General features: G+C 40.2%; 1 protein-coding gene across 1 annotated transcript in view; it reads right to left on the reverse strand.

Moving 5' to 3' along the window:
• Nucleotides 1-16,338, reverse strand: part of LOC133621657 (arachidonate 12-lipoxygenase, 12R-type-like) — a 55,224-nt gene that overhangs the window by 16,485 nt on the left and 22,401 nt on the right. Inside the window, exons 6-11 of the mRNA XM_061983887.1 lie at nt 9,966-10,132; nt 9,714-9,857; nt 6,090-6,293; nt 5,926-6,012; nt 5,687-5,856; nt 703-824 (exon numbers count right to left, since the gene is read on the reverse strand). Coding sequence (XP_061839871.1) covers nt 703-824; nt 5,687-5,856; nt 5,926-6,012; nt 6,090-6,293; nt 9,714-9,857; nt 9,966-10,132 — 894 coding nt within the window. The remainder of the gene's footprint in view (nt 1-702; nt 825-5,686; nt 5,857-5,925; nt 6,013-6,089; nt 6,294-9,713; nt 9,858-9,965; nt 10,133-16,338) is intronic.

A 16,338-nucleotide genomic window follows, 5' to 3' on the forward strand; every position in this document is an offset into this window, starting at 1 on the left:
GATATATATATATATATATATATATATATATATATATATATATATATATATATATATATATATATATATATTATAATACTGTAATATTTGCTGTAAAAAAAAAGTAATTAAAGAACAAAAATAAACAAAAAACTGAGATAAGCATCTGACCAACATACACAAAAATGCAAACATATTGCAAGGAAAAGGCTGATATAAATATGTCATAACCTTCATATAAGAAAAGAATAAACATTTTCACAGTTGAAAATAGTTTATGCACAATGTAAACAAAGAAGTGAACACAGAACAACGCAGGGAGACATTTGGTTGGTTTGACAGTGACGTTGCATTGGAGTTCTGCTGGTCGATGATCAGTCAAATTGTGTGGGAAAACTGAGGGGATTGGACAAAGTTGTGAGGCGGGGATCAGTTAAATTTGTATGAATTGTTGGAGTAAGTATGTTTAACGCACAAGGAATTTGACTTGGTGGATTTCGCTCTCTTTGTTCAGTGTAAGGAATGAAAAACGCAACAACTACGAGAGACCGCATTACTGTGGCGGCCACCCAGGGACTGAAAATTGAGTACACCCCAAGCATTTTTATTCCAGTATATCATCACAAACTTGGAGATACCTTAGAGTAGTCAGTGTAAAGCGTGCATGTGAAGCACTCAAAATGATTGTTGAAACAACATAGCTATATAATATAAAAGGATCACCTGTTTGTGGCTGGGAAAGAAAGCCATGTTCAAAAATGTCCCCGATCCAAGTCTGCAGTTCTGAATCTTTCAGGACGTCGTCGTCACTTTTGTAGTAATACTCTAGCAGTCCTTGCACAAACCTGTGAAGAAAAACAGATCAATTCACAGCCATCTTGTTTTGGTTATTGACTTTTCTGTACATGTATGGGAATTGAAAAGCAAAAAAATACATCATTTTATTTGAATTTTATTTTGAAACACATACGAAAAAAATTAGAAACAAAGTCCTCTTCTTTTTTTTTCATTGTCAGAGGACAATTAGATCTAAAAAAAAAAAAAAAAAAAACATTAGTCAAGAAAACAAAAAAAAACAGATAAAAAAATAAAAGTTTTTCATGTTCTGACATTGGAACCGGAAATTGCTACTTAAAGATAAGATGGCAGACTGGCTTGTAGGAAAACAAATGTAAAGACCAGATGCTCTGTGTGCCTTCCGGTCATTCGTTTTCAATATTAAACCAACACTAAACTAACAAATGACAACTATTTTTTTCAATATTTGTTTTCATGAGAAAACCCATAATGGATAGTTCTTCCAATTTCTGATTTTGTGCACAATTGCCAAGATATCGGGCATATGAACTTGTGAAATATGCACCAAAGAAGGCTTGTAGAAAATCACACACTACATTAATACCTCAACCTCCACATCATTAATAAACACGTATGACCACCACCAATATATGAATGTGGGGTGAATGAAGATGGGTTCTCAGTTTTTACTGCTTTGAGTGTCTAAAAAAACACTATACAAATCTAATCCATCATCATTATTATTATATTGTATGCATATACTGTATATACAATGTACTGAAATACTACTCTATTTTAATAATAGTAGTTTAGTTTTATTTTTTCAACTCGACGGTGCTCTGGAACACTTGTATGCTGTGAACGATAGTAGCCTAATGTGTGGCCATTTCATCTAACTGGTGTGCCATTTGCAGTTAAGTAATCGTCCACTAGATGGCAGCAGGTAGTGAAGTGAAGTGAACTACTCTATTTACGTCCTGTTCAGTTTACAAATGTTTACATCGCGCCAAATATGCCTTTGTGTGCGGACCATTTCTCGGCGTACAAACGCTTCATTCATTCATTCATTCATTCATCCATTCATTAATTTTGTGTGCCACTTGAAACCCTATGAGGGCTGCCATTTCGATGACATCACTTCCTGTACACACTGACAAATCAAATCAAATCAACTTTATTTATAAAGCACATTTAAAATTTACCACAGGGGTAGCCAAAGTGCTGTACAATGGGCAGGTTAAAAGATAACACAAGAGAAACAAGCAAGCACAACACAACACAAACAGAGCACGATAAAAAATAAATAAATAAAACATAAAAACAGGTTCACAGCAGGTGCATTGTGGGATGCCATAGCAAGATGGAGATCACTGATTGTTAAAAGCCATGGAATAAAAGTATGTTTTTAAGAGCGATTTAAAAACAGGAAGAGAGGAGGCTTGTCTAACACTCAAAGGAAAGTCGTTCCAAAGCTTGGGAGCAGCAGCGGCGAAAGCTCTGTCACCTCTAAGCTTCAGCCTTGTGTCAGGGACCGTCAATAGCAGCTGATCGGCTGATCTTAAGGATCGGGGGGCAGTAAGGCTGAAGGAGGTCGGAGAGATATGTTGGAGCGAGGTTGTTTAGACATTTAAAAACAAATAGTAGGAGTTTAAAATTAATTCGGTAACGCACAGGGAGCCAGTGAAGGGACACTAGTATAGGGGTGATGTGCTCACGCCTGCTGGTCTGTGTTAGCAGACGAGCAGCAGAGTTCTGCACGAGCTGCAGGCGGGCGAGTGAGGCCTGGCTAATGCCTACGTACAGGGCATTGCAGTAGTCAAGACGAGTCGAGATAAAGGCGTGGATTAATTTCTCAAGATCATGTCCTGACAGAAACGGTTTAACTTTCGCTATTTGGCGTAGTTGATAAAAGCTTTTTTGTACGACGCTGCTGATTTGTTTTTCGAACTTAAAATCTGAGTCGAACTTTACCCCCAGGTTTGTGACACAGTCACTAAGATACGGGGACAGAGTGCCGAGGTCCACGTTGGGGGAGGGAGAGCGACTTGAACCGAACAACATAACTTCTGTTTTGTTTTCATTTAGGCTCAGGCAGTTAACTGAAAGCCAGGCTTTGATGTCGTGCAGGCAGTCAATAAGACGTTGGACCGTGGTATTTTGTGCCATGGGAAAGTAGATCTGGCAATCATCGGCATAAAAATGAAATGCAATACCGAATTTCCTGAAAACAGAACCGAGGGGGAGAAGGTAAAGTGCAAATAAAATTGGGTCAAGGATTGAGCCCTGGGAGACCCCATGTGGTAGAGGAGCTGTGGAAGACATAAAACTGTCTACTTTTACGCAAAAACTCCTGTCGGTTAGGTACGACCGGAACCAGCCGACGGCGGCGCCCTTAATGCCCACACAGTTATCAAGACGAGTGATTAAGGTGGCGTGGTCGACGGTGTCGAACGCAGCAATATAGTGTATATATATATATATATATATATATATATATATATATATATATATATATATATATATGTGTGTGTGTGTGTGTGTGTGTGTGTGTGTGTGTGTGTGTACAGTATATATACACTTTATAGTGTATTCAAAGTGTGCATTTTGTTTTTACAAAAATAGGGACTTTTATAACTAAACAAAGATATCCCATAACTTCAACTTGATTTAGACTCCATCAGTCCTAACTCAGTCTTTGTTTAACTACAAGCCCACGCATGGCTATCTATTAGCGTGTAAATTTGGCGTCACGAATGGATTTGCAAAAAACATGCTGAAATGGCTGTTATTTATTTTATCCATTTTCCAATTGTGTACAAAATCGGAAATTGGAATAGCGATTTGTTGTCCGTTTTTTCATTTGTAATTTTTTCAAAATTCATTGAGACGTCAAGTTTACCTGGAAGTAGATATCTGTAGACGTGGGCTTGCAGGTAAACAAACAGCGAAGAACACAGGAAGACTAATGGAGCCTAAATCAAGTTGAAGTTATGTGATGTTTTTGTTGTAACCTCGCCAAACATCAATCCGGTACATTTTTTTGTTTTGTTGTTATTTACCAGCAAACCCAAGTCCACAGGTATCCACTTCCGGGTAAACCTGATGTCTCAAATGGATTTGCAAAAAAAAAGTTTAAATATCTGTTATCTGTTTTGTAAATTTTTCCAATTGTACCCAAAATCTGCAATAAAATAAAAAAAACAATTCGTTATCCGTTTTTCATTTTGGGTCTGGAAACAAACACGGAAAAACCGAGTTGTTATTTTTTACTGTTGGTTTTATTTTGAAAAACTAATGAACGGACGGTGCACAGACCTACACAGACTCCAAATGATCATGGGTGAATATGCTTTTATGCAAAAACACAGGATGCACCATCACAGTTTTTTTTCCTAGGGGCCAGTTTGTGATCTTGTCTTTAAATAGCAACTTTTGCTTCTGGTGTCGGAATATCAGAAATATCAAAATATGAATTTCCGCTGACTGATCATTTTCATTGTTGGTTTCATTTTCGTAAAAAATATAAATTAAACCCTTTTTCTAGATGTAGTTTTTGCGCGTTGACACCGAAAAAGAAGAACGCTTTGATTTTTAATGTTATTCTTTGTGTTTCGAAATGAAGTGGAAATAAACCAATCCTTTTTGTTTTTAAAAACAATTCAATGACCAAAACATACCCTTACCGCTACAGTCCACTCACATCAGCAATCGTAAAAAAAAAGCAGTGTCTGTATTTTCACGACATTATCAGCAAATCCCAATAGTGTGAGCACATGCCAAAAATTGAGTCTTATGGCAGCGCTCTCCACAAACATTGTGTTGCCTCTGCCAGTCTGCTTTCTTTTGCAGTACCTCCATTCTGGGGTGGAGCCACTGGTTCACACACCTGCCGGCTGTTGTGAAGGTCTTTCTTCCAGCCTACCTCTGTACCAGATTATTGTCCATGCTACGCTGGCCTACTGCCATTGTCTAATGCCCTCGCCTGAGGTGGGTAGTGAGTGACGCTCTGCATTTGCTCCGTTACATTTAATTACATAACTTTTTGGATAAATTGTACTTGCTGGAGAAGAAATGGGACAAGGCGCAGTAAATAAAACCCTGATTGTTCAAACCCCGTTTCCATATGAGTTGGGAAATTGTGTTAGATGTAAATATAAAGGGAATACAATGATTTGCAAATCATTTTCAACCCATATTCAGTTTAATATGCTACAAAGACAACATATTTGATGTTCAAACTGATAAACTTTTTTTTTTTGCAAATAGTCATTAACTTTAGAATTTGATGCCAGCAACACGTGACAAAGAAGTTGGGAAAGGTGGCAATAAATACTGATAAAGTTGAGGAATGCTCATCAAACACTTATTTGGAACATCCCACAGGTGAACAGGCAAATTGGGAACAGGTGGGTGCCATGATTGGGTATAAAAGTAGATTACATGAAATGCTCAGTCATTCACAAACAAGGATGGGGTGAGGGTCACCACTTTGTCAACAAATGCGTGAGCAAATCGTTGAACAGTTTAAGAAAAACCTTTCTCAACCAGCTATTGCAAGGAATTTAGGGATTTCACCATCTACGGTCCGTAATATCATCAAAGGGTTCAGAGAATCTGGAGAAATCACTGCACGTAAGCAGCTAAGCTCGTGACCTTTGATCCCTCAGGCTGTACTGCATCAACAAGCGACATCAGTGTGTAAAGGATATCACCACATGGGCTCAGGAACACTTCAGAAACCCACTGTCAGTAACTACAGTTGGTCGCTACATCTGTAAGTGCAAGTTAAAACTCTCCTATGCAAGGCTTCAACAAACTTTGACCACAAATATTTGAAATTTGCGAACTTTGACAAACACGAAGAAATTACCAAACAGTATTATGTATAAAACAATCGGCAATGTCTTACTTGTACATGATGTTCCAGATCTTGAGCCCATCATCCCTGTAGTAGTAGTTGGGGACGTCCTGCATGTCGCGCTCAGCGATGTCATCTGGGATACAAAGGGAAGTGTAGGTGATGGTGGACAGCGATCTCGCCAGGATCCTGTTTAAAGAAACTCCGCCGGAAGCTGCAGACTGAGACCAATACGTGAGTGGAACCCGTAAAGGATCTTTATGATTGTCAAAGTTAACTTTTTTTCATACCAAGGTGAAGACTCCGGTGGGGCCGATCAGCGTATCTCGAGCTAGTTCGTTGATATGCAGGGTGTAGCGAGTGTGGGGTATGAGGAGCTAAAGGGAAAGGATGGAAGGAAAAGAGGATGAAAAAGTACTCAAAGACAAAACCCCACACAGGCAAAGCTCCTTACCTTGTAGAGGGGATGCACCATAGGTAGGTTGCGTAGCAGCGACACGGCAAAGACCTCGGCCAGCAGGTGCGTGCGCAGCAAGTGCGTGTTGAGCTGATGCTCTGAGAAGTCGGCGCTTCTAACAAATATCCTTGCCGTCAGCCAGTCATGGGTGGAGTCAGTGGGGAGGAAGATGGGGTTGTCTTCACCTGGGGTCTGTTTCAGCTGTGGGAGTCGTGATCCAATTAGTGATCTACATTCTAACTCAAGGGAAAAGAAAGTTCTAAACTCAAGTTCATAGTATGCAATGACAATAAAAGCCTATTCCATTGTATTCTACAACACTAGCATAAATGTTAGCATACTACGTTAGCATGCTAACATGGGAACAGTAAGCATACTTGCAATATGGCATCAAGTATCAAAATCTATGATTTTTAGGTTCAATCATTTACAATTTGCTAAATTGCTATTAAACACATAGTGCCAAGACAGTTCTATAATTTTCCTATACCATGCCATGTATATATTTGTATTTATTTACTGTCAGGCTTGTCCCTGACAGTTTGACTATGTCTTAGTTTTTCCTCTGCGTTTGTCTTTGTTTCCTGTCAGCACTCTTATTTTGGTTATTTCCTGATTGTCTCCCTGAGTGCTTTTTCCCCTCAGCTGTGGCTGATTGGCATCGGGTCACACCTGGTGTCAATCAGCCAGCTACTATTTAAACCTGCTTTGTCCTCCACTCGGTGTTGGAGTATTGTCGTGTCGTGTCGTTGTTTGCTGTATGCTGTCGTTTAGGATTAGTTCATATCTTCATTTAAATAAAAATATATTTGTATCTTTTTTAGATACAGTCAATAAAAAATGTGAACATGTATCATAACATGGAAATCTAAGAGAATGTGTTGTGAATGAGGATGCTTGTGGACTGGGATTTTTTAAAATTAGTTTTTTACACATTTTTATTAAAAAAAACAGTTTTTCCAACGTATTCAATTTTAGACTATTTCTTTCATTGATTGATTGAGACTTTTATTAGTAGGTTGCACAGTGAAGTACATATTCCGTACAATTGACCACTAAATGGTAACCCCCCAATAAGTTTTTCCACTTGCTTAAGTCGGGGTCCCTGATTAATGATACAGATATATACTACCATCATAATACAGTCATCACACAAGTTAATCATCAGAGTATATACACTGAATTATTTACATTATTTACAATCCGGGGTGTGGGATATAGAGGGGGGGGGGGGGGGGGTTAAGTTTGGTTGTTATCAACACTTCAGTCGTCTCTTCTTAGTTATTATTTCTCCGGCTGTAGAAAAGACCCGCTCACAGGGCACAGAGGAGGCGGGAGTGCGACACAGTTCGCGTATCGGTCACGTGACCAAAACAGCGCATGATCGGTCACGTGACTTTCTAAAAGCGGTACCGACACAGGGTTTCGCTCTATGAGCTCGACGCATGCGCCGATGCATCGGTGTTGCCGGACCCATCACTACCTGTTCCTGCTTCCTGGTTTCTGGTTCGTGTTTTCATTTTCTTAATTTTGAACATTAAAACCATGTTTTCTTGTCCCAAGCCTGCCGCCATCTCTGCATCTTGGGGTTCGTCACCTACAAACTCTGACATTTACAAGTAAAATAACTCACACTATTTTAACAAACAATTTTTTATTTGCAAACGTTTTCATTATATATTGTCCTGTGTTCTCATAATCACAATCAACAAACTAGAGGTGAATTCCTAAAAAATATTAAAAGATACATTTCAAGTCACAACTATATGTATCAGCGATACCGGCCTTAGATTTACCGAATCAATACCAAAATCCACAGTATCACCCACGTCTACTTTAAAAAGCCAGCTATTTAATAAAAAGCTGACTATTGCTTCAAAACACCATGAAAAGCCCTTTACTGCGGTATTTTTGAAATGTTTTAAGTAAGTCTTTGAGATCCCACAATAGGGTATTGCTTGTATTCCGACACGTGACTTCTTCCCGGAAGTGGAAAACCAGTGGTGGTCAACCTAACTAAGACGGTTGTTGTACAGCAAGCAGCGTGCAAACTATCTGAGTACAAAAGAGGCCTAAATCTTCCTGCAAAAAGCAGATAAGAGCAAAAAATCTAACTTTGCAATGGAATAGATCCCTATACTTGATAAAAAATTTGTCGATCAAAGGATTATACATCGGTCGTGTTCTCAGACATTTCAAACTATTGTGCTCCAGACATCATTCTACACGACAAAACAGATGGAAACTTGGATGAACATAGAGGTGTACGACTTCTTTGTGTGTGGCTGGGTCAATAATATTGGTATCAAGACTCTCTCGGGCAACGTGTTTGCTCAGGTAAGGTTGCATTTTATGATTTAACTTCACCGTCTACAGCCATGTTTGTTGCTGTTTCACGCACCGTCTACAAGTGTGCGTGTTTTTCCCCCATCTTTATTCAAATATAACTATAGAAGTCAACATTCTGTATGTACTGAAAGATTCATGTATGATTGCTGCCTTTGGTAAAAGCTTCAAACTATTTTAGGATTTGCTCACATGTGCTTTCTTTGATTTCGACTCTTTTTGGAAACACTCGTAGCAAACATGTGTTTAATAAATACAACTCATCAGGATAATATTTATATGGGAAATAATAACTGTTAAAAGTATATCAAACAAACCTTTAAACAAATGATCACTGCAAACTCATGCATTTTTCTACTCTACTCCCTTGGACTGGTGTGAGACTGGCATGCTTTTCTCGTCCTTGTTTCGTAAAATCTTCCACTCTTCTGCCCTTTTTGATTACCTCTCAAAGAACTCTGAAGAATTGTTTATCCTTTTCACGATTGGAACGATTCGTACAGCTGAAAACAACACTAGCATTGGGCATTTTTTCTTCGAGAAAGGCGAAATGGTGCCCAGTACTCATTGAGAACAGAGCTAGCTTGACCACCACACATATTTAATGGGCGGGACGTGAGCCGGACGTGAAGTCAGTAAAATCCAAGCAATTGGAAACACATTGTCCAAAACTCTATGGGCTTGATGCCAGAATTGAGTGAGAACACGCCTGTGTGTGTCTTTAACTTTAATGCTAGTGAGTTATGTTTGTGTGTTTCTGAAAAACACTATTGTGCACTTTTGACATAAACACTCTAACTCTGTGCTTCTCCAATGTAAAAGAGGCCATGTATCACATACGACAAATAACTATGGAGTTGGACAGGAGGAAAAGATGTTAGCAACACTAGCATAGCTATGTAAGCTACAATGCTAACATTACACTCACGATTTAACAGCAAAAATATGCGAGGATTAGGCTATTCGCTGAATAAAAGTGACAGATGCCATGTCTGCATGAGACAGACGGATATTTGGCAAAGTTCCAGCCATTATTTTAAGATGTGTAGCGAAGCCTGATTAATTGGGAGGGGGGGGGGGGGGCTATACATTGTGGTGATGACAAGCAGTATCATTTTCATGAGGAATGACTATGATTGGCCTATCATCCGCCTTCATGCAAGTTAAAAAATGGCAACCACAAAAAACTGGAGCAACAGGTCAAATGGAAACACCAAAGCGGGGCAGTAAAATATGTCTCATATTTTTTTTAACACCACTGTTTACTAATGTCACCTGAATGGCAATAGGCATCAGCTTGTCATCTGGTCTCTTGTGAAACAAAACCAGGGGCGCCGTTAAGTACTGCTGCTCTCCAACGACTGTGTTTGCTGGCATTCCGTCCAGGTTCTTGTAGTCGCACAGGTAAATGTTGCCTTGCTGTTTGAGGGGAAACAAATCTGTATGTTTATCTTGTCGAGTTTAACGACTAAATAGTTGGATCATGGCGTCAAGATACTGTGGAACTCATGTGAAACGAGCGAATACCTTCAACTCATTAGACAGGTCTGAGCCCGCAGGGATGCAAACCATGTCATTGGTCACGGGGAAGTTTGTCGGCAGAGTTTTGCAACGTCGGATCAGGATGGGATTGACGCCGTTTAGATATTGGTATCCAAAGAAGTCATCCTCCTTCCAGTGTTCCTGGACGTAATCTGAGCAAAGAACATACTTTTTACTTGTTGTCAGTCAATTATTGTCAGGCTTTGCTGGATTTACCTCATGAATTCTGACACAACAATTACAAGTTGAATGAAGTCTTTGACAAAATGGAACATACTCTAGGCAGAAGTGGGTAGAGTAGCCAAACATTTTACCGTTATTTTAGTGTCATATATCTCAATTAAAAGTAAAAAGTAGTTATCCAAATATTTACTCGCGTAAAAGTAAGTATTCAGGGCCCTATTCTCCTATGTGCTAAGGTGAAAAAAGGTGCGCAGCATTCTACCTCAATTTACCCCAGCTTAAAGTCTGTCACTATGTGTCTTCATCCAAGATGCGCACTTTCGGTGGAGGAAGCCTTAAATGTTGGCATTTCCTGTCAAATATGGCTTTCCAATTATTCTCTCTTCTTTAATTCTTATGCGCCTCTGAGGGTGGAATAAGTCCAGCGCCTCGGAAGGTGAAACATTATTTTGCTCTTGAAATTTTAATGCAGCTCCAGAGAAGACGTGATAAAATAAGCTTCCAAAAAAATATAAAATCTATTTTGATCGTTTCAATTGAGACACCCTAGAAACATCAATTGAAATTAGGACCATAATGCCACACTGTATTAACCATAAAAAAATCAAAGTACACATTGTTGTCTAATGTGTCCGACCACAGCGGAAGGGGAGAGCGTGTATATGCCATGTTTGAACATTTTTGTACTAACGGATATTCAATGCGGCAGCACGGTGGAGAAGAGGGGTTAGTGCATCTGCCTCACAATACGAAGGTGCTGAGTAGTCTGGGGTTCAATCCCAGGCTCGGGATCTTTCTGTGTGGAGTTTGCATGTTCTCCCCGTGACTGCGTGGGATCCCTCCGGGTACTCCGGCTTCCTCCCACCTCCAAAGACATGCACCTGGGGATAGGTTGATTGGCAACACTAAATTGGCCCTAGTGTGTGAATGTGAGTGTGAATGTTGTCTGTCTATCTGGGTTGGCCCTGCGATAAGGTGGCGACTTGTCCAGGGTGTATCCCGCCTTCCGCCCGATTGTAGCTGAGATAGGCTCCAGCGCCCCCCGCGACCCCGAAGGGAATAAGCGGTAGAAAATGGATGGATGGATGGATGGATATTCAATGCATGTGGACAGTAGTCATGTGGCAATTTAATAGAAAATACATCTATAATGTATTGCTATCAATTGATTTGATTAATTCCTTTACGGTCAATATTAAACTGTCATGCTCCCCACACATAAAAAACACACAAACAGCTGTCAAGCCCATCTGACGTGTCACAGCTTCACAAACATTTGTACTAAACAGAACTCTTAACACAATCACAAATACCATCAGTTTGGTTATAATAGCAATTGAAACAAAGTTTCATCTACGGATCATAATTCACATCTAGCCAAGAAGAAGACGCTGTTGTAGCGTGCATACACACACTACATCACCATTACAACACACGTTCACGTGACAAGTACGGCCTGGATTGATACACCTTTTTCAAATTCAAATTGTCATATTTTTTGTGGATTTTAGTGACTCTCACAAGCAGGGACGGTTCCAGAATTTTTTTCTTTCCGGGGGCTAAAGGGTGGGCTTGACCGATACGTAGGGGTGTTAAGAAAATAATCGATTTTCATGACTTCAGTTCTCATTTTGTCAACAAAAGCAGTTATGATACACAGAACAAGTGTGTTCGATATAAAAGCAGTTTGGTCTGAATTTGACCAAAGAATATTCAACAAATGAGTCAAGTCTTACACAGGTGACGATGGCAAACATGTTTAAAGGGGAACATTATCACCAGACCTATGTAAGCGTCAATATATACCTTGATGTTGCAGAAAAAAGACCATATATTTTTGTAACCGATTTCCGAACTCTAAATGGGTGAATTTTGGCGAATTAAACGCCTTTCTATTATTCGCTCTCGGAGCGATGACGTCACAAAGTGACGTCACATTGGGAAGCAATCCGCCATTTTCCCAAACACATTACAAACGCCTAATCAAATCAGCTCTGTTATTTTCCGTTTTTTCGACTGTTTTCCGTACCTTGGAGACATCATGCCTCGTCGGTGTGTTGTCGGAGGGTGTAACAACACGAACAGGGACGGATTCAAGTTGCACCAGTGACCCAAAGATGCGAAAGTGGCAAGAAATTGGACGAAATTTGTTCAAAATACGAGGGTGTGGGGAAAGCCGACGAAAATGGTCAGTCGTTTGTTCCGCACACTTTACCGACGAAAGCTATGCTACGACAGAGATGGCAAGAATGTGTGGATATCCTGCGACACTCAAAGCAGATGCATTTTCAACGATAAAGTCAAAGAAATCTGCCGCCAGACCCCCATTGAATCTGCCGGAGTGTGTGAGGTATTCAGGGACAAAGGACCTCGGTAGCACGGCAAGCAATGGCGGCAGTTTGTTCCCGCAGACGAGCAAGCTAAACCCCCTGGATGTCTTGGCTCACACCGCTTCTACCGTCCCTTATGCCACCGAAGATGATCAAGAGAAGAATATCGACCCTAGCTTCCCTGGCCTGCTGACATCAACACCAAAACTGGACAGATCAGCTTTCAGGAAAAGAAAGCGGATGAGGGTATGTCTACAGAATATATTAATTGATGAAAACTTTATTCATTACTCGCGGTTTTACGTAAATTATTATACATAAACTGTGTTTACCAATAATTTAGCTTAAAAACATTACAACACTTAAAAAAAAAACATACCAATCGTTGGTTAGAAGGCGATCGCCGAATTTGTCCTCGCTTTCTTCCGTGTCGCTGGCTGTCGTGTCGTTTTCGTCGGTTTCGCTTGCATACGGTTCAAACCGATATGGCCTAATAGCTTCAGTTTCTTCTTCAATTTCGCTTAAGCCGCTGAAATCCGAGTCTGAATCCGAGCTAATGTCGCTATACCTTGCTGTTCTATCCGCCATGTTTGTTTGTTTTGGCATCACTATGTGACGTCACAGGAAAATGGACGGGTGTATATAACGATGGTTAAAATCAGGCACTTTGAAGCTTTTTTTAGGGATATTGCGTGATGGGTAAAATTTTGAAAAAAACTTTGAAAAATAAAATAAGCCACTGGGAACTGATTTTTAATGGTTTTAACCCTTCTGAAATTGTGATAATGTTCCCCTTTAACATGCAAAGGTAACAAATACAGCAGGATGAATGGTGGTCGCTGTTTTGTTGTGACAACTCTAGCTGCATTGGACGGCTAGGCTAGGTTTGAATGTTTTTTACTTGACTAAATAAAAAATACTTAAAATATACAAGAAAAGGCTGGGGGGGAATTTGACTGGGACCATACAGATTTCTGACCGGATTATATCCCCTTCAGCCCCAGTGTAGCGCTGCCCCTGTTCATAAGTGTTGTGAAAACTCCATATTATTTTCATCCAATCAGAAAAAAAGGCATCACGGCAGAGTTCGCTTTATTAGTAATGAATGAGTCCGACTTCATTCCAGACTTACAGTAAGCACTTTTGCCTCACTTAAGCAGCGTGAGTGAGCTTATGGATGGGAAAATACGAATAAGACAAATGTGTTTAACTTCAACAGCGTAAAAAACCCAAACATAAATGGGAAAACAGGGCACTCAATGAATAAACTACTCAAGTACTGAGTAACTGATGCGCAACTTCTGATTTATTTTTATCATTAGCTATAGTTGTCAAACTCTGCCTACCATTGACTCCCTGGTGTCCTTCTTTGCTGTCGCTAATTTAGTTTTCTGTTTCCTGAGTTACTGCATATGGGAGGTAACAACCCACACCTGCTTTCCCTCACCAATCGTCCACTTTTTTAAGGTGGAGGTCCAGCGGCAGAAAGATGTTGGATCCTTGGCTACTTTGGAGCCTGTTCCTGCATCTTACTGCCTCCACTGAGGAAACCTGACTGCTAAGGTTTTCTGTTAGTTGTTCATCTTTTCTAGGAGTGAGCTTGGTGGCTTTGCCCAGGTTCTCCTCTTGATTTTTTGCTACTCGAAAATGTTTTGCCTTACGAATCTTTCTATTTTTCCGGACCCCTTAGATTCCCCCTTTTTTTGGTCTCCTTCTGGCCGAGACATCTGTAAAGAACCTTTAGTGCATTTTGTGTCTTTACTCACTTTAAAGACTTGTTGATTGCTATTACGCCTCTTCCCTGCATCTTGGGTCCAACTCAAACCTGAGCATGAGAATGCTATTTGTAACACAACCGTAGGTGGTGTGTGTATTAGTCATACTTGCCAACCTTGAGACCTCCAATTTCGGGAGGTGGGGGGTGGGGGGCGTGGTTGGGGGAGGGGCGTGGTTAAGAGGGGAGGAGTATATTTACAGCTAGGATTCACCAAGTCAAGTATTTCATATACATATATATATATATATATATATATATATATATATATATATATATATATATATATATATATATATATATATATATATATATAATGTATATATATATATATATATAATGTGTATATATATATATATATATATATAATGTATATAATGTATGTATATATATATATATATATATATATATATATATGTCTTAATAAGGTTATCCAAAAAATAGTGCTCGATACCGTAGTAGAGCGCAATATATGTATGTGTGGGAAAAAAATCACAAGACTATTTCATCTCTACAGGCCTGTTTCATGAGGGGTTCCCTCAATCATCAGGAGATTTTAATGGGAGCATTCACATACCATGGTTTATATAGGGCACAGAGTGGGTGGGTACAGGCTGGCGTAGGGGCGTGGTGATTGGCTCATGTGTTACCTAGGAGGTGTTTCTGTCTGTGGCGGCATGCTGATACAATTTCGCTGCGCTTGTTGAGGGATGACAGGTCTGGACGGTATATAATAAACAGTTTCTCTTTCAAGCATAGGTTGCATCTTTTATTACCACTATTGTAAGGTGTGCTGGATGCAAGAATTTGCCATGTTATTGAATATTCAACATTATTGTCTTTGAGGTCCCAAATGTGTTTGCTGAGTTCTGTGGTATTCCGCAGGTTTTGGTTCCTGAAAGAAGCCTTGTGATTGTTCCATCTGGTTTTAAACTCTCCCTCGGTTAATCCTACATATGTGTCGGATGTGTTAATGTCCTTGCGTGTTACCTTAGATTGGTAAACAACTGATGTTTGTAAGCACCCCCCGTTGAGAGGGCAATCAGGTTTCTTGCGGCAGTTGCAGCCTTTGTTGGTTTTGGGGTCGCTCTGTCCGGGGGCCGACGGCTCATTTGCAATTGTTTTGTTGTGGTTTGAGATAATTTGTCGTATATTGTTCATACAGCTGTAGCTCAATTTAATGTTGTTCTTGTTGAATACTTTTCTTAGGGTGTTGCCTTTGGGGAAGTGTTTGTCAATCAGACTGAGGAATTTGTGGCCAATGTTAGTTGAGACGTTTTTGCTGTATGGGGGGTTGTACCAGATGATGTTGTTTCGTTTTCTGTTCTTTTTTGGTTGGTTTCCTGGCGTGGGTTCATAGGTGAGGGTGAAATTGTAACCGCTTTCATCAAGGGCTTTTTGGTACGGGGGGGTTGCTTGGTCAAATTCAGCTTTGCTAGATGACAGCATCGATAGCCTTTTATTAATTCCGGTAGGTATTCTTTTCGTGGTGGTGGGTGGGTGGTTGCTGTCATGGTGCACGTATTGGAGTGTTGTGTTGGATTTCGTGAATGGTTGGTAGCTGTTATTTCTCAAGTTGAAAGTGACGTCGAGGAAGTTGACGGTTTGCAAACCGTCAACTACCTCGACGTCACTTTCGAGGAAGTTGACGGTTTGCAAACCGTCAACTCCCTCGACGTCACTTTCAACCTGAGAAATAACAGCTACCAACCATTCACGAAATCCAAGTTGACGGTTTGCAAACCGTCAACTTCCTCGACGTCACTTTCGAGGAAGTTGACGTTTTGCAAACAGTCAACTTCCTCGACGTCACTTTCAACCTGAGAAATAACAGCTACCAACCATTCACGAAATCCAACACAACACTCCAATACGTGCACCATGACAGCAACCACCCACCCACCACCACGAAAAGAATACCTACCGGAATTAATAAAAGGCTATCGATGCTGTCATCTAGCAAAGCTGAATTTGACCAAGCAACCCCCCCGTACCAAAAAGCCCTTGATGAAAGCGGTTACAATTTCACCCTCACCTATGAACCCACGCCAGGAAACCAACCAAAAAAGAA

Source organism: Nerophis lumbriciformis, linkage group LG25 (genome assembly GCF_033978685.3).
Source record: "Nerophis lumbriciformis linkage group LG25, RoL_Nlum_v2.1, whole genome shotgun sequence".
Classification (NCBI taxonomy): Eukaryota; Metazoa; Chordata; class Actinopteri; order Syngnathiformes; family Syngnathidae; genus Nerophis; species Nerophis lumbriciformis.